Genomic DNA, 19,643 nt, shown 5'->3' with positions numbered 1-19,643 from the left:
AATTTCAAAACTATTTCTATCTTCTTTTTAGCAATGGCAGAAACATCAAAGGCGTGCTGGATTGGAGACATGAAGGGTAAGCTGCCAGGACTAAATCTGAAAAGGGTATTCTGAGTAGAGTAGGAAGGACAAAATTTGGATAGGCTGTGAATGAAGAACAAAACCAGACTAGAAGAAGGCTACCTAGGCTGTAATGAAGGCAACCATGGCCAGGCAAGGGGGCACCAGCAGAGCAAGAGAGAACTGACAATTCAGTAGTGAGAGGTCCAGGGACACAGGGAGAAGAAACGTCAGCTTGTGTCCTAGGCTTGTGGCTTGCCTACCGAGTTGGATGTCTGCTGCTTCCATCTACAGAGATTGGGAATACCAGTGAACAAAGTACACTTGGAAGAGTAGGACTGTCATTTTTAACATGAAAAACTTTAGGTGTTCTGATACATATATGTGTGTGTGTGTGTACATATGAATGATACAGAGCCCAGAATGAAGATCTATTGTAGAGAAAGAAATCTACACTGATAAAAGCCTTGGGTGAAGAGAGCCCATGTTGAACAGAGAGGACGAACTACAAAGCAGTTATGAATAACCCACCAACATGAATTTATTCTAAGGACAAGCAAGTTAGTACTATACTATTTTAGTTTTTTTTTTTAAACAGGTCCATGATGCATGTAATTTTAAAATTTATATGCATGTTCCTCCTTGACTGATGCCGAAAATGGCCATCTGGCCCTGGTTCTCAAGGCTGGCTTGCTAAGCTGTCCAAACAATGACTACTCTGTGCTTTTGCCCTGTCTCATGCCCACCTAAATCGGCACAATGAAAAACACCAGCCAGCCTTAATATTTAATATCAGCCGGATTTGTATTGGTTAATCTCTGAGCCCAATGCGGCCAAGCAAAGACCAACAACTCAGTTATGATATTTATAAGCTGCACGCCTGGGTTTGGCAGATACCCCACACACTACTCTATTCCCCAGCGAGGACATCCCTTGCTGCTTGCAGATCCTCCAGGCTACATGGTTCTGATCCGTCTTCCACTTCCTCTTCCCTTTCTCTCCATCCCTCCTTCTCATCGTCTCTGCTTCCTCCTTCCTCCTTCCTCTCCCTCCTTCTCTAAAACTTCCAGCCCCACCTTTCCCTTCCACTGCCCAAGCACAGGCTCTACACTTTATTTGAGCAGTTAAAATGGGGAGACTGTTGACATGGAATCACCTGAGTATGTGATCTCTTCATCAGTATCAGCCCCTCTTCATGAAGCAGAATTAGCATCAAAATACAAACAGCACCAAGGAAGTCCACAACAGGTCCCATAAGTTCAGGAGTTTAGAACACTTGTTGCCTTAGCAGAGGATACTAGTTTGATTCCTAGAACCAACAAGGTGGCTCACAACCAGTAACTACAGCTCTAGGCGATCCAACACACTTTTCTGCTTTCCATAGCACAAAGCCAGCATGTAGTGCATATACACACATGCAGGCAAAATAATCACGCACATGAAATCAATCGAAATGATTTTTAACCATATAAATTGCTTTTATTACTGCAAAAAGTCCAAGAGGATGTCATTAAGATTTAAGTTACTATTTAGTAAATATCACAAAAACATTTATTGCTTCTGCTCAACTACAGCAATTTTATTAACTTAGGTCTAAATTTGACAACAGATAGCATAACCTGTATTCCTATGAAAAGCTGAGTGACAGCATGACTACGGTCTTCCAGATGTTGAGTTTATAGCTCTGAAGCAGGGCTTTACTTACCGTAGGCTAGCTCCGTGCATTGTTATACAGTCTAATACAAACGATCTCTGTAAATATTATTTCAATATCAAATTCCAATGATACTACCTAATACTACAAGAGATGCCCACTAATCCTCATATTCTGCACTTAATGCTTTAACAGGAGAAACACAAAACAAATGCTTTGGGAAGTTATCAGAGCTAGTTATACCCCACTAACAACTAGTACTCTAACAAAGATTCCGACTCAAGCTGCCATTACTGAGTAAGGGGAGGCTCCTTAGACACTAGTCTGTCCTATGTCCAGCCTGGTGTGACATGGGGGTGACCACCCCCTCACGAGGGGGTGGAGTGGGGCACACTGCTCCAGCACAGACCCATATGCTGGGTTGGCCGTGGGCTGTCACAGGCCATTCTGCATGGTGTGCAATTAAAAGCTTACAGTTTGTTTCCCGAACTTTCCATTTGGTTATTGTAGACATTAGCCGAGTATGACCAACTAAAGCCACCGAGAGCAGGCCAGACTAGGGCAACTGAGATGCTGCACAAGGACCCCGCTGGTGAATAGCTTCCACTTGTCAGCCAGCTCAGCATTTTATTTTAGTTTACTTTTTTAAATATTTATTTATCTGTTTATTTATTTATTTATTGTGTATGAGTAGCTTTCTACTCATACTTTAGCTGTCTTCAGACATACCAGAAGAGGACACCAGATACCATTACCATGTGGTTGCTGGGAACTGAACTCAGGACTTCTGGAAGAGCAGTCAGTGCTCTTAACCTCTGAGCCATCTCTCCAGCCCCAGCATTTTATTTTATTTTATTTTATTTTTTGGTTTTTTGGATTTGGTTTTTTCAAGACAGGATTTTTCTGTATAGCCCTGGCTGTCCTGGAACTCACTCTGTAGAACAGGCTGGCCTCGAACTCAGAAATCTGCCTGCCTCTGCCTTGCAGAGTGCTGAGATTACAGGCATGCGCCACCACCGCCTGGCTAGCATTTTATTTTTTTATTTTTCTTATTGATATATTTTTTATTTACATTTCAAATGATTTCCCCTTTTCTGGGTCCCCACTCCCCGCAAGTCCCATAAGCCCTCTTCCCTCCCCCTGTTCCTCCATCTACCCCTTCCCACTTCCCTGTTCTGGAATTCCCCTATACTCTTGCACTGAGTCTTTCCAGAACCAGGGCCCACTCCTTCATTCTTTTTGGACATCATTTAATTTGTGGATTATGTCCTGGGTATTCAAAGTTTCTAGGCTAATATCCACTTATCAGTGAGTGCATACCATGATTGATCTTTTGAGACTGGGTTACCTCACTTAGTATGATGTTTTCCAGCTCCATCCATTTGTCTAAGAATTTCATGAATTCATTGTTTCTAATGGCTGAATAGTACTCCATTGTGTAAATATACCACATTTTTTGTATCCATTCCTCCGTTGAAGGACACCTAGGTTCTTTCCAGCTTCTGGCTACTACAAATAGGGCTGCTATGAACATAGTGGAGCATGTGTCCTTATTGCATGCTGAAGAATCCTCTGGATATATGCCCAGGAGTGGTATAACAGGGTCCTCAGGAAGTGTCATGCCCAGTTTTCTGAGGAACCTCCAGACTGATTTCCAATGTGGTTGCACCATCTTGCAATCCCACCAGCAGTGGAGGAGTGTTCATCTTTCTCCACATCCTCGCCAACACCTGCTGTTTCCTGAGTTTTTGACCTTAGCCATTCTGACTGGTGTGAGGTGAAATCTCAGGGTTGTTTTGATTTGCATTTCCCTAATGATTAATGATGCTGAACATTTCTTAAGGTATTTCTCAGCTCTCTGAAGTTCTTCATGTGAAAATTCTTTGTTTAGTTCCGTACCCCACTTTTTAATGGGGTTATTTGGTTCTCTGTGTTCTACTTTCTTGAGTTCTTTGTATATATTAGATATTAGCCCTCTGTTGGATTTAGGGATGGTGAAGATCCTTTCCCAATCTGTTGGTTGACGTTTTGTCCTTTTGACAGTGTCCTTTGCCTTACAGAAACTTTGTAGTTTCATGAGGTCCCATTTGTCAATTCTTGATCTTAGAGCATAAGCTATTGGTGTTCTATTCAGGAACTTTACCCCTGTGCACATGTCCTCCAGGGTCTTCCCCAGTTTCTTTTCGATTAGTTTCAGTGTGTCAGGTTTTATGTGGAGGTCCTTGATCCATTTGGAGTTGAGCTTAGTACAAGGAGATAAAAAAGGATCGATTCGCATTCTTCTGCATGCTGACCTCCAATTGAACCAGCACCATTTGTCGAAAAGCTATCTTTTTCCCACTGGATGCTTTCAGCTCCTTTGTCGAAGATCAAGTGACCATAGGTGTGTTGGTTCATTTCTGGGTCTTCAATCCTATTCCATTGATCTGCTTGCCTGATATTGTACCAATACCATGCAGTTTTTATCACTATTGCTCTGTAGTAAAGTTTAAAGTCTGGGATACTGAATCCCCCTGAAGTTCTTTTACTGTTGAGAATAGTTTTAGCTATCCTGGGTTTTTTGTTACTCCAGATGAATTTGAGAATTGCTCTTTCTAGTTCTATGAAGAACTGGGTTGGAATTTTTATGGGGATAGCATTGAATCTGTAGATTGCCTTTGGCAAGATGGCCATTTTAACTATATTAATCCTGCCAATTCCAGTTTGGAAAATTTTTCCATTTTCTGAGATCTTCTTCCATTTCCTTCTTCAGAGATCTGAAGTTCTTGTCATATAGGTCTTTCACTTGTTTGGTTAGAGTCACACCAAGATACTTTATGCTGTTTGTAGCTATTGTGAAGGGAGTCATTTCCCTAATTTCTTTCTCGGTCTGCTTATCCTTTGAATATATAAAGGCTACTGATTTGCTTGCATTGATTTTGTAGCCAGCCACTTTACTGAAGTTATTTATCAGCTGTAGGAGTTCTCTAGTAGAGTTTCCAGGGTCACTTAAGTATACTATCACATCATCTGCAAATAGTCATAGTTTGACTTCTTCCTTTCCAATTTGTATGCCTTTGACTTCCTTATGTTGTTTAATTGCTCTAGCTAGGACTTCAAGAACTATATTGAAAAGATATGGAGAGAGGGGGCAGCCTTGTCTAGTCCCTGATTTTAGTGGGATTGCTTCAAGTTTCTCTCCATTTAGTTTGATGTTGGCTACCGGTTTGCTGTATATTGCTTTTACTATGTTTAGATATGGGCCTTGAATTCCTGTCCTTTCCAAGACTTTTAGCATGAAAGGATGCTGAATTTTGTTAAATGCTTTTTCAGCATCTAATGAAATGATCATGTGGTTTTTTTTCCTTGAGTTTATGTAGTGGATAGCATTTATGGATTTCCTTATATTGAACCATCCCTGCATTTGGTTTTGTCATGGAATATCTTGGTTTCTCCATCTATAGTAATTGAGAGTTTCGCTGGGTATAGTAGTCTCGGCTGGCATTTGTGTTCTCTTAGAGTCTGCATGAGCTCTGCCCAGGATCTTCTAGCTTTCATGGTCTCTGGTGAGAAATCTGGTGTGATTCTAATAGGTCTTCCTTTATATGTTACATGCCCTTTTAACTCTTACTGCCCTAAGTATTCTTTCTTTGTTTAATACATTTGGGGTTTTGATTATTATGTGATGGGAGGTATTTCTGTTCTGGTCCAGTCTGTTTGGAGTTCTGTAGGCTTCTTGTATATTCATGGGCATCTCTCTCTTTAGGTTAGGGAAGTTTTCTTCCATAATTTTGTTGAAGATATTTGCTGGTCCTTTAAGTTGTAAATCTTCATTCTCATCAATGCCTATAATCCATAGGTTTGGCTTTCTCATTGTGTCCTGGATTTCCTGGATGTTTTGGGTTACAAGCTTTTTGCATTTTGCATTTTCTTTAACTGTTGAGTCCATGATTTCTATGATATCTTCGGCATCTGAGATTCTTTCTTCTATCTCTTGTATTCTGTTGTTGATATTTGCGTCTATGGTCCCTGATTTCTTCCCAAGGTTTTCTATCTTCAAAGTTGTCTCCCTTTGTGCTTTCTTAGTTGTTTCTACTTCTGTTTTTAGATCCTGGAAGTTTTTGCTCAGTTCTGTCATTTGCTTGTTTGTGTTTTCCTCTAATTCTTTAAGAGATTTTTGTGTTTCCTCTTTCATGACTTCTGCCTGTTGATCAAAGTTCTCCTGTATTTCTTTAAGTGATTTTTGCATTTCCTCCTTATTGGCTTTTGTATTCTCCTGAATTTCTTTCAATGATTTTTGTGTTTCCCTTGTAAGGGCTTCTAATTTTTGATCCATTTTCTCCTGAATTTAAGTATGTCCTTCATGTGTTCCTGTACCAGCATCATGACCAGTGATTTTAAATCCAAATCTTGTTTTTCTGGTATGTTGGGGTATCCAGGACTTGCTATTGTTGGAGAATTGTGTTCAGATGCTGCCATAATGCCTTGGGTTCTGTTAGTAACGTTCCTATGTTTGCCTTTAGCCATCCAGTTCTCCCAGGTGTTAGATGGTCTTATTGTCACTGGCTGGTGCTTCAACCTACTGTGGATCTTTAAGGTTATCTCTGCAACACTGGATGACTGGGTTTCCTCTGGCACAGATTACTGATATGCTGCCTTCCTCTTTTGTGTCTTTGGAGCCCTTCTCAGTCTTGCCTCAAGCAATGTTATACTTAGGTTGTCAAGGTCAACCAGGTGTTCTCCGTCTGCTCTATTATGGAGTGAAGAAGTTGTGGTGGGGGTCACTCCCTCTGTTGATTCTCACATAGGACACAGGTCCCGCGATGGACTGGCTTGCAGACAAACCCGCCTATGTGCTCAGTTCCTGAGTGCAGGCAGACCCCTGGCAGTTTGCACCACCAGAGATCTAAAGCTCAGGGTGATACAGTACCTAGTGATCCTTTTCTGTCCTGGCAGGCAGCAAATATGGCCGCGGGGCTTCTCTCCTTCTGCAGCTCCCTGGGCAGGACACCGGCCCCAAGCCAGGCGGCCTGGCAGACAAACCGCTTATGTGCTCAGTTCCTGAGTTCAGGCAGACCCCTGGCGGTTTGCACCACCAGAGATCTAAAGCTCAGGATGATACAGTACCTAGTGACCCTTTTCTGTCCCGGCAGGCAGTGAGTATCGCATTTTATTTTTTACACAGCTTTTTATTGTTTCTATTTTTAGATTTTTGAGACAAAATAAAACTCTGTAGTGCAGGCCATCCAGAACTTGATTATGTAGCCCAGAGTGATCCTCTGATTTGTGACTAAGTGCTGAGTAAGTTTAGTTATTTTGAGACAGAGTCTCTCTATGTAACTTAAGGTAGTCTGGAACCTCTGCCTCTTAAATTATAGGATTATAAATGTTCTCCTAACTCTCAGATTCTATACATGTTCTTATATTATGATTGTTAGGTATTGCCATCAGCTAAAAGGAGACTATTCTGCTATTAAATTGTATGACTTTAAAACGGTTTTTTTTTTTTTTTTTTTTTTTTTTTTTTGGAATAGGGTACCAGGTAGCCCAGGCTAGCCCCAAGTTTGTTATATTGTTGAGGAAAACATCAAGCTTATTAATCACCCTGCTTATATCTCACAGTGTTGAGATTACAAGTGTGTGTTACCATGTCCAGATTAATGGGTGGTAGGAATAAACTCAAGTCCTAACAGGCTATCAAGAACTTGTAGATTTAAGTTTTTTGACTCAGGATTTAACAAAATTTAAAAAATGATAAGGGAGAAACAATTTTAAAGCAAAAACAAAGATTTTAAAAACATCTCAAGGATGTTTATTCATGTCACAAGTACTTACTGATATTAATTTACATTTGGTATTGTGGAAACACGCACACACACATACAAACACACAAGAGGAAGGTTAATAAAGAGGAAACAAAAATAAAGACATTTACTATTTTAGTCTGAAGGTATAAGCCTGTCTCAACCTGTTTTTGGGGTGAAGGAACTGGGGTTGCATAAGCCCATCGGAAAGCATATATTTCTGATAGCCTTAGAAACTAAAACACTGCTCCTCTATCTGTTTCTAGGTTGGTCCACTCACATGCAAACACACTCACATACTAGTTAGTACCCTGAACTATATTTAAGGGTCATAGCATTGGGAAGGTTGAGGAAAAACTGGGGTATGTGTGTGTGTTGTCTATAGAATATAATGGAAATGAAGAGTCGCAAAAGAATCAAGGTCAGAAAAATTCCTAGAATCAATAGTTTTTAAGGACAAATTGGGACACATGATAAAATCTGTCACAGGTCTACTTTTAAAAAAACTGGTTGGGTCTAAAGTCTGGGGAGCCAATGCAGCGTGTTCATGTATGGAATGGCAGGCTCAGACTGGCCTTTTAACGTGACATGACATGTGTCCTGGGTGAAAGCAGAGCAAAACTGAAGATCAGGCACTACAATGATGAAAGGTACTAAGTCTCTATTTACGTCAGCAGAGGGAAGGAAGAGCAAGCAGAAGAGTGGATCTGCGATCTGCAGGAGGAGGAATGATGGGAGCTGGCCCGACACAGCACGGAAGAGGAGAGAAGGCTGACACTCAAGGCCCTCCCTGTCGGGTAACTAGCTGAGGTTGAAGCCCACCCATGTGAGAAGTTGAGATGAGGACACTGATAGGTTACACAGAAAGTGAAAAACTAAACACTTAGAAACAGTCTAGAAAACGTGGTTACAGTCAGTCAGACTGTAGGTATGTAGCTACTATAACTCAAGTCATTTGAACTACCGGTTCCCAGTAGTCCACTTAGTAGACCTGATTAAATGTATTGCGGCGAGACCTACATCCTAGGACCTGGACTCTATGTTCAATTCCCCAGGCCATTCTGTTTATAGCAATGGCCTTGGATCTTGGTACATACCCTGAATAGTGGGTTCAGAAGGGAACAAGCCAGTGACAGAACCATGCTAACACTAGGACTAAAGATGTGACTGCAGGTTTACCCAAAAAGTGTGCACCAGTGCTCCTTAATCCATGATGAAATATGGAGGTCTGAATTTTACTACAATCAGAAGATGACACAAACATCTTGGGAAGTAACATTCTGTTTCAGTGTTTAGGATAATGCTTCTTGTTAAAAATAGACAACCAGAGCTCCCAAATAACTGGAGCAGATACAGATATTTACTATTCTGTTTTAAAAATGTATTTTTACTTAAATTTAGCACTTACTTTAAAAAAAATATTTTAAAGTCAGGAACTGCTGTTCTTCAAAGGCCATACAAAATAACTATGCAAGGACAGAACAATACAGCATGTAACAACTTCCAAAGTGACAGTCTGCTAAAAATCACAGGAGACTAAGAACAAATTTGGAGAAATTTTCATTAAGAAACCAAAACCAAAACCAAACCCAGAAAACAGCTGGGGTAGTGGTGACACCTGCTTTTAATTCCAACACTGAGGGGAAGGCGGAAGCGGAGGCAGAGGCAGGTGGATCTCTGAGATCAAGGCCAGCTTGGTCTACAGAGTTAAGTTCCGGGACAGCCAGGGCTACATTGAGAAACACTGTCTCAAAAAACCAAAATAAATGAATGAATTAAAAAATACCTCAAAGTGAATATATGAAAATTAACAAAAAGCCTTATAAGAGATAGTATATTGTATATTTCATGGTAAGAAACTGCTTTTGAATAAATATAATTGATAAAACATTTTAATTGAGTCATTACAATCTGACACTTGAATGGCTTCTGCAAAACTACTCAGTAGCGCAATACAAAAAAAGAAATTTCTAATTTTCTTCTTGATTTACAGCCACTGCATGCAATAAATACAAAGAGTTATAAGATAAATGACTGTGAATGCAACATGTGCACAGAAACTACGTAGGCTCATATGGGAAGACCTTGTACATTAGAACACAGATACAGTTATATTTAGCTCTGAAGTTAAAAAGCCATTAGACATTTTTCTCATTACCGTGAGCTCGGAGCAGCGCTTCAGCAGTAAACAGAGGGGCCTGGAGCATGTCTGCGGTCTCCACAATAAGCATATCTTTTAACCTACGAAGATCCTGGGGCCTTAGTCCTTCATATGGCTTTGGAAAGAAGAAAAACAAAATTACATAGGCTACTATATTCTTAAAGAAATAAACATGGCAACTCCTTAACATTCCAGTTTGTGCGCAGACGTGAAAGAACTCTTTGGCTCCACTATCTTGGGTTTAAGTCTATCCCAGTAGCAGTCCACGTTAAACCAAAAAGCAGTTGCAGCTGTGCAAGTGCTTTATCATTCTCAAAATCAGTGTATTATGATGGGAAGACCACTCTACTCTACAGTACCACAATTCTGGGTAATATATAAAAAGCTACAGAAATAAAAATGCAACCACTAAGCAATAATCATTATTAGAATTCTCATGTACTTTTTTTTATCTACTATGTTCGTGATGTGCGTTGGTTGTGTATATGGTCACTTTGGGATAGTTTCAGTAACTAAACAAGTGAATAGTAAGTAACCAACTTATACTAGTAAATATAGAACTAAAGATTATTTTAAAAGAAGCAGAATTTCCTAAATATGTAGGAGGGGAAACAGCCACAAACCACAAACCCACTGAGGCTACCCTCTGGCAGCACCTCCCAGTTGTCAGAGGGCGTGGGGATACAATGGAGCATCTACCAGTGTTGACTTATAAGTATTTTACAATTTCAAACTGTTTCTGTTTCTTTTGAGGTTTCAAATCAGCTACTATGGAACACATGAGCAGGACTGTTCTCAAAGGTAATGTCTGAGTGATAGGATTCACTTTCTGATCTCCTAGATGTCCTGCAGCAGAGTCACACAGAAGATACTGAATGTTACTGACAGAAAGGCTGATGGAACTCAACCACATGAAGGACTACCAAGATTTAATAAAACGTCTATTATTTAAATTATACAAAAAATATGACAATCCATAAATGGAAAACTAGAAACATTCAAAAGGGTACAAACTTTTAACTTAGCCATGGTTAGAAAAAAGTTTGTGCACTCAACTAAGTAGAGAGGAAATAGCAAATTTAATCACAACAGTTAAACAAATATTTAGTAAAAAGCACTTTCTTGCAATTCTGACAACATACGGAGAGTTTGGATTTTCAATATTTAAGAGAAATATAAAGTGGCCTGTATACATTAAACTTTTAAATGCTTCAGTTTTATACTCGAGTGGGTAACAAAGGAAGAGTTCTTAAAGGACAAAGGCATAGTGCCTTTATGAGCACATAGCGTTTTCTTTGCAAAACTGCAGCAGAGTAGTAATTAGGTCATGTGAAACATTTCAATACATTGCTCAGTCTCAAGCACACACTAGCTCTCCCTTTTGTGGCAAAAACAAAAATGAAGGAGCCTGTCTCTTCCTTGTTGCAAAGATAAGCTGTTACTATTTTCAGATTACAAGCCAGCAATAACCTTAAAAAAACATCAAAACTGATACAAAAAAGGAAGCTAAATTAAAAAGAAGCCAGGAATAAAATCAGCTCTTCTGTAATTGTGCATATTACTGCTGGGAAAAAACCACAGAAGAAATGAGCAACAGCCTAATATACAAACTATTATTTTGATAATAGGCAAAAAAGAGAAAAGGATTGTTATCTTCAAAAACTATTTCAGAAGACAATATAAATCAATCATGAAAAGACTATTTTTTCTATTATTTATTCCAGAACTGAATTTAGTCAGCCAGTCCAGGTAGAGGCAAACAAGTTCACTGTGAAAAAGAGATTTGTCAGCTGGGTGAAGCATTTGTGTGCATGACCTGAGTTTGACCAACCAATTCAAGGGAAGAATTTGTCCTCTGACTTACTTGTGCTTGGGTGCATGCATGAGCATGTGCATGCATGCATGCATGCATACACACACATACATACACACACACACACACACACACACACACACACACACACACACACACAATATGAAAGACACTTAGAGGAGAAAAGGGAAGGCTCACACTCCCTTTAATAGCAATGGGAGCTGATCCCGAGGTGAGCTTGGGACGGAGAAGAGAAGAGTCAGTTCAGGAGTCCTCCACGCCAGCCGTCCCTGCTTACGTGTGGACCATGCTATACTTTTTCCTGACTGGTGCTTTGCTCTTACGAGGAAAACCATTTAGTTCTGTTAGCCAGACTATCTGTACAGTGTGAGGGTCCTCTGCTCGGTGAGGGACCCAGTGCATTGTCACTTTCTCTTTGTTTACTCAGAGGCAGGCAGGACACAGCCTTTTATGATAGACATTTTACAGATTTTTACAGTAAAAACAAACCACTTGTATTTCTTTAGGGGAAGAACCACTCCATGGAAATTATGTGCTCATTTAAATTTCAAATTCTTACCCATGTTTCTCTGTTAGAATATAAATATCAGGAGGGCAGGTAGCCTATCTTTATTCCTCTACTCACCTAAAATTCTGTCAAAGCAGACAATTTTGTTGGATTATGAGATAAAGTAGATTGAAAAACAATCAAAAATGATGATGACACTTAAATTATATGATTTATTAATTATTTTGCTCTTAAAATAGCACTAAAACAACTTGTCCTAAATTAAGATGCGCCAAAAGTTACAGGCTATATACCATATACAATCTATACCATAAAATGAAGGGAAACCTTAGCTCAAATATAAAGGTTAAATATCTAAAGCAGCCTTTTGACTAGTTTTCCCTCTTCCACCATACACTCAATAAGATAAGTAAATGAAAAATATCTAAATCAGATGTGTTCCTTAGTGAGAAAACAGTCAAAATATACAAACTATAAGTCCCAACTTTGTAAAAATAAAAATGCTTACAATAAATTGTTATGGTTAAAAAAATTTGCAAGCCAGAATTGGCAGGACACACCTTTAATGCCAGCATTTATGGGGCAGAGACAGGCAGATCTCTGGAGTTCAAAGACAACTTGGTCTACATACCGAGTGCCAGGACAGCCAGGTGTTCTTCATAGACAGACCTGGTAAACTCAATGTCAGATAAAATTTTATTCACATTAAAAACAGGCTACAGATTTGCTTATAGCTGAGTGAGAGCTTTAAAAACTAATACCATTTGGGGAATAGAGACAGGAAGGAGATATTTTTTACATTATAATTATACATATTATTGTAATTTAAGCATTTTCAGACCTCACCACCTCTTCCATAAGACTCGGCAGGCTGCACGCCTGCAGACCTTTGTTACACACTAGCTTCCACAGACCCAATCCTCAGGTGTCATGCCCCACCTGGTTGCTATATCTCAGTTGCCAACAGACAGCCCCTCCCTAGTCAGCCATAGGCAATGCCTTCCAGAAGACCAGGAGGCCACTCACCCAGCAGGAAGCCCTTCCCACTCTCCGTTCCCTCAGGTAGACACACCCTGTGAACTTGTTCCACTCTCAGTGCCCCCCTGCAACTGTATCCCTAGGAAATATGGGACACTCTAAAAAGACCAAGCCGAAGAATAATAGGAATAGAAAAATTTAGCTCAAAGGCCCAGAAAATATTTTCAAGAAAATCTGATGAAGCTAAGAAGGACCTACCTATAAAGGTGTGAGAACCTTACAGAACCCCAAATAGACTGAACCAGTCAAGAAAGTCTTGTCACCACACAATAATAAAACACAAACCACACAGAATACAGAAAGACTACTGAAAGCTGCAAGGAAAGAAGACTTCCTGCACAGCTATTAGAATTATACCGACGCCTCAATGGAGACTGTGAAGTTCACAAGGGCCTGGACAGATGGCCTCAAGATTCTAAGCACAGATGCCAGCCGGGACTAACTATACTCAACAAACTTCCCTCACCATAAATGGAGAAAACAAGATAGTCCATTATAAAGTCAAATTTAAACAACATCTATGTAGAAATACAGCCCTACAGAAGGCTCTAGAAGGAATACTCCAACATGTGCAGGTTAACTACATTCATGAAAACAAAGGAAATAAACACATCACCACCACCACCACCACCAACAACAACAACAGCACCACCACCACCAGTACTGCCACCACCAGCCCCCTGGTCTGAAGAGGAAAGGTACGCATAGATCCCTGTGTCTGAATGCTTGGCCCCATTATGGAGCGGCACTACGGGGAAGTCCGGCCTTACTGGAGTAGGTGTTTCACTGAGAGGAAGGGCTTTGAGGTCCCATATGTTTAAATGAGGCCTAGTGTGGCAGTCTCTTTTTGCTGCTTGTGGATCAACATGTAGAACTCTCAGCTCCTTCTCCAGTACATGTCTGTCTGCGTGCTACCACGCTTCCTGCCATGATATAAATTGTCTAAACCTCGGAAAATGTAAGCCTGACCCAATTAAATGTTTTGCTTTATAAGAGTTGTTGTGGTCAAGGCATCTCTTCACAGAAAAAGATACCCTAATTAGGATACCACCATTATCAACAAAAGAACAGAAATTAACAATCATTGGTCATTTCTCACAGTAATGGACTCAATTCCCCAAGAAAAAGACAGAGACTAAAAGACAAGATGTGAAAACAGGATCCATCCTTCTACTGCATACAAGAAACACACCTCAGGGCTGGTGAGATGGCTCGGTGGTTAAGAGCACTGGCTCTTCAAGAGGTCCTGGGCTCAATTTTCAGCATCTACATGGTGGCTCACAACCATCTATAAAGGGGGTTTGATGCCCTCTTCTGGCAAGCAGGTATACATCCAGACAGAGTACTCATACTTTTAAAAAATACATAAATTAAAAAATAAATTAAAAAAAAATCTTGACATTAAAGGTAGCCATTACCTCACAGTAAAGATTTGGAAAAAGGTCTTCCAAGAAAATGGGCCTAATAAGCAATCTGGTGTAGCTTTGAATATCTAACAAAATATACTTCAAGATAAAATTAATTAAAAGAGATGGGGAAGGACACTTCGGAAAAGTATGATAATGTTTCAATTCTTAACATGTATTCCCCAAACACAAGGATACTCACATTTGTAAAAGAAACATTACTGAAGTTTAAATTGTACTTTCTTCAATTCCCCACTCTCACCAATGGACAGGTCACCCACTGGAGCTAACAGATGATTTAAACCAAATGGATATAACATATCTACAGAATATTTCACCCAAACACAAAAGATTATAGCACCTCATGGAACTTTCTCCTCAAATGACCACGGAGCAAGGTCACAAAGCAAGTCTCAACATAAAAGAAAACTGAAATAATCCCTTGTAAGGCAATGAACACTGCCAATAGGATGAAACTGCAGCCTACAGATTGGGAAGCCATTTTTACCAACTCCATCTAACAGAGGGTTAATATCAAAAATATATAAAGAACTCAAGAAACTAGCTCTCAACAAACCAAATAATCTAATTTTTAAATCTAAATAATTTAAAAATGGGGTATAGATCTAAACAGAGGAATCTCAAATGGCTGAGAACCATTGAGAGAAATGCCCAATATCCGTAGCTGCAGGGAAATACAAATCAAAATGACTCTGATGCTCCATCTGACACCTGTCAGCATGGCTAAGATAAGAAACACAGTGGCAGCTCATGCTGGTGAGGATGTGGAGCAAGAGGAACACTCCTCCATTGCTGCATGTATACCTGCTTGCCAGAAGAGGGCATCAAACCCCCTTTACATATGGTTGTGAGCCACCATGTGGATGCTGAAAATTGAGCCCAGGACCTCTTGAAGAGCCAGTGCTCTTAACCACCGAGCCATCTCACCAGCCCTGAGGTGTGTTTCTTGTATGCAGTAGAAGGATGGATCCTGTTTTCACATCCAGTCTTTTAGTCTCTGTACAAGGAGTAACCTTGTACAGCCACTTTTGAATAAAAATGGTGGTTCCTCAGAAAATTGAATCTACTTCAAGAGTCAACTACAATGTTCTTGGGCATATACCCAAAAGATGCTCCAGTCTATCACAAGGACACTTGGTCGAATATGTTCATAGGAGTTTTATTTATAATAGCTAGAAACTACAAACAAGAGAATAATATATAAAGAAAATGTCCCACACTATAGATTATTACTCAGCTGTTAAGAAAAATGGCATCATGAAATTTGCAGGCAAATGGACAGAACTAGGAACAAATCATCCTGAGTGAGGTAACCCAGATCCAGAAAGATAAAAATGGTAGGTACTCACAAGTGGATATTGGCTATCAGGTAAAGGACAATACAACTACAATCCTGTTGTGGATGTGGATGGCCTGGTGCTATTCTTGTAAATCAAGCCCCTAATGAACAAAGGAACCAATCACTGGGCAAGTAGGCAGGCCTTCCGGGATGGACAGGAGAAGAGAGGAAGCAGGAGAGAGTTAGATTCTCTTTGGAACCAGGACAGTAGAGGAGTAAGATATAGCTGCTAGAGTTTCCTGGTATCATGGAGGATCCTCAAGGACTCCCCACTGGAGGGATCAGATTTTAATAAGGCTTACAAGATGAGGTTTTAGTTGTTGTGCCCAGAGATTGAGCTATCATTGTTTCTGAATTAAGTTTGTGTTGGGTTTTCCTTCACGCAGTGGCTTGTTTGGGTTCAAGAGAGAAAGGAATGGTGGCAAAGCATGGGTTTGCCAGATGCACACCACAAAGGCCGTGGGGAATTTGAAGCATGGGGTTGGTGTGGTAGTGACTTGCCACTGGGAACCTAGTGAGCTGGGTGGAAACATTTCTTGAGCTTTGGGCCGGTGAATCTCCACAAATCTCCAGTGCATGGCTGGCAAGTCCACCGGGGCAGAGAATTAGAGGTACAAGCGCGGGAATGTGCCTGTTCAACTTTTTTAATATTTCACTCAACACAATCCACCAACCCAGAGAGGCTAAATAACGAGGGCTCTAGGGACCACATATGGATCTCTCTGGGAAGGAGAAAATAGAATAGAATTTGTAGGTGAACTGGGATTAGATACAGAGGGAAACAGGAGGAATCAGTTGGGGAGGGGAGGGATAAAGGAAAGAGAGTTCAGGAAGAGATGACTGGAATTTGAGAGCATTTAGGAGTTAATGTGGAAACCTAGTGTAGTGCAAATTCTCTGGAATCTATGAGAGTGGCCCTAGTGAGGAGTCTCAGTAATTGAGAATGTGCAGCCAGATCTGGCCATCTTCTGTATCAAGAAAGGCTTCCAGTAGTGGGACTGGGACACCAATCAGGCTACAAAACCTTTGACTTATAACATGTCCTCCTGCAAGATGTGCTGAGGTAATAGTGGCTCAGAGCTTTTAGGAGTGGCCAACCAATGGCTGGTCTAACTTGAGGCCCATGCCATAAGAGGCAGCCATATAACAATGATGGTCAGGAACTGGAGGCTGCATAGTCAAGGGGGGAGGGGAGGAGAGGGGAGGAAAGGGGGGAGGGGAAGAAAGGGGGGAGGGAAGGGAAGGGAAGGGAAAGGGAAGGGAAAGGAAAGGGAAAGGGAAGGGAAAGGAAAGGGAAAGGAAAGGGAAAAAGGAAAGGGAAAGGGAAGGAAAGGAAATGTTTTCTAATGATATTCTGCTATACTCAGATTGATGTCTAGCCTATTCCCCACTACAGAGTCTGTATGTAGCAATTGATGAGAGCAGATGCAGAGACCTACAACCAAACATAAGGTGGAATTCAGAGAACCCCAAAAAGACAGGGAGGAAGAAATGTAGGACCCAGAGGAGCAGAGGAAACCAGAACACGCCCACAGAATCCACTAAGCAGGCTTCACAGGGGCCCACAGACACTGAAGTGGCAATCAGGCCTGCCTCCGACCGACCGACCGGGCTATCTTGTCCAGCCTTAATGAGGGGGTGCCTAGTCTTATGGAGACTCTTTCACTTGGTGTCCATGGGAGGCCAGTAGGTTATGGGGTGGGGACCAGGAGGAGTGGAGAGAGGGAAGTGCTGGTTTGTATAGACTGCATGAGAAGAGTAAATTCAACAATGGAGTATTGAATGCTCTTTTTTTCTCTTCTGTAACCTTTTTCCAACTCAACATAATTATTTACTATAGTTATGCTAAATTCACTTAGATATAAACCTGCTAATAATTTTTATTAATTGCTTTATATTTTCTTCCCTCCACTAAGTTCTATTGCTTTTAGATTAGGAATTAAATTAAGATGGTAACACGAGAGGAAAAGAACTAAATCTATCATCATAATTCATTTTCCCCTGCATCACATCAACTTCATTTCTGAAATACTACTGAGTTATTTTCTCACTAAATGAACATATTATTATAGTACCAATTACTGTTTGGCTCAAATCATGGACTGTCAAAAGGTGGGCAAACAGGACACAGAAGGTGCTTGGATTTGAAAGGGTAAGAGGAATAAAGTTTACCTCACTTTGATTGTGACAACTTATTCAAATAATTTCTGATTCCTGTGTGGACAAAACCATGTGAAAGAGTCAGCAAATGCTTAGTATGAAAGGCTTTTTTGTTTCCATATTAACCTACACCAAAAGAAGAACTTTGTAAAATAAGAAACAAAGAGTTAACAAACTGAAACATTAATTCTGGGAACTCAGTTCCTTTAACCATTGTGAGAAATACAAAGACATTTTTGAGAATTCAGGAGAAAAATTCAGTAATATACATATAAGCTAATAGTTAAGAGATTCTTGTTAGAATGAAGCTAACATGAAATACTGAGGAATTAGGACTTTTAGTTTTACACTTTTCTTTTCTTTTGGGTTTTTGGTGGGAGTCACCAAAGCCTTTGTGTTGTCAAGAACATGTGATCAAGGGAAAGACTGACAGAGAGCGGGGCCCATGAGGGCACAGGGGTAAGCAGGACTTACACATTCACATGTCTAATTACATGGTGGCAAACATATAAACATGTTAGAGGAAAGACTCAACATTCTCCGTGTCCAGATGTATTTGCTAGTCACTGCTATGGACTAAGCACTGCTGAGCTATTAAGCACACACAGAAACGACCACCCACACATAGTCTAAAGAAAAACACTGCAAGTCACAAGTCACCTCACCTCCCGCTTGTCTAATGCAGCATACTCAGCTTCTATTTCTTCAGCCTCTGGGTCCCGAGAGAACACCATCTGCGACTCCAGACTGAGGGCCAGGTCTTTGTGGTGTTGCTTTTCGGCACAATCACAAGGAGTATCTTTATTTTCATTTTCAGCGAACAAGTCTCCTCCATGTTTTACTAAAAGCTAAAAAAAAATTTTTTTTAAAACTCACAACTATAGATTTGATTAACTTATTTCATGCTACAAATGAAATTAAATGTATAACCGACATAACAAAAATGTAACAGTAGACAATGTATCTAAATGTATTTTAATGTAAAATTAAAATATAATTAGAATTTTAAGTTAAACATATAATTAAAAATGTAAATATGTTTTAAATGATATGAGGTATTAGTTTGTAATGACTTTATTTTTATGGTCAGGAATTCTTGTTTTACTAATAAATGAGTTTCTTTGGCTAAAGAAAGTTAAATCTTCAACTTTAAAATCAAATTCTTAAGTATTCTGTCAATTTCTGGCAACCATATAAAACTGTACTTAAATAGAGAAAAGATTATAGTTATTCAATACTTAAACTTTAAAAATTTCTCATGATATTTCTTTCTCTCTTTTCTTCACAAGGGCCTGCAATATAAATATAGCCCAGGCTGGCCTTGAGCATCTTTCTGAGCCAGCTTCCAGAAGGATGTGATTGTGAGTATATGTGCCACTATATCTGCCCTATACATCCTTAAGAGGGACAAAGTTCCCACTGTGAATTTAACACTAATCCCTGGACATCCTGGCATGACAGACAAGAGATTTACTTGTCCCATCATTATTGTATGAAATACTGAAATTAAACCCAAATTTGCAAGTTAAGGACAAAGCTGTTTTCAATATTCCTCAAAATAAGAAAGAACTGCTTACTGATAAGTTGGGAAGATATTCCACTATACAATCTATCAAGAAATTTCATCCTCAGAACACACAGAGCAATGTCACCACTTGTTCACCTCTCAAGGTTCTGCT

General features: G+C 40.0%; 1 protein-coding gene across 3 annotated transcripts in view; it reads right to left on the bottom strand.

Moving 5' to 3' along the window:
• Positions 1–19,643, bottom strand: part of Ankib1 (ankyrin repeat and IBR domain containing 1) — a 105,564-nt gene that overhangs the window by 48,404 nt on the left and 37,517 nt on the right. For all 3 annotated transcript variants that reach the window (XM_052173175.1, XM_052173176.1, XM_052173177.1), the window contains exons 4-5: positions 18,630–18,812; positions 9,656–9,773 (exon numbers count right to left, since the gene is read on the bottom strand). In XM_052173175.1, the coding sequence (XP_052029135.1) occupies positions 9,656–9,773; positions 18,630–18,812 (301 nt within the window). The remainder of the gene's footprint in view (positions 1–9,655; positions 9,774–18,629; positions 18,813–19,643) is intronic.

The sequence above is a fragment of the Apodemus sylvaticus genome, chromosome 2, assembly GCF_947179515.1.
Source record: "Apodemus sylvaticus chromosome 2, mApoSyl1.1, whole genome shotgun sequence".
NCBI classification, from domain to species: Eukaryota; Metazoa; Chordata; class Mammalia; order Rodentia; family Muridae; genus Apodemus; species Apodemus sylvaticus.
This window is presented reverse-complemented; position numbering and strand designations above follow the sequence as displayed.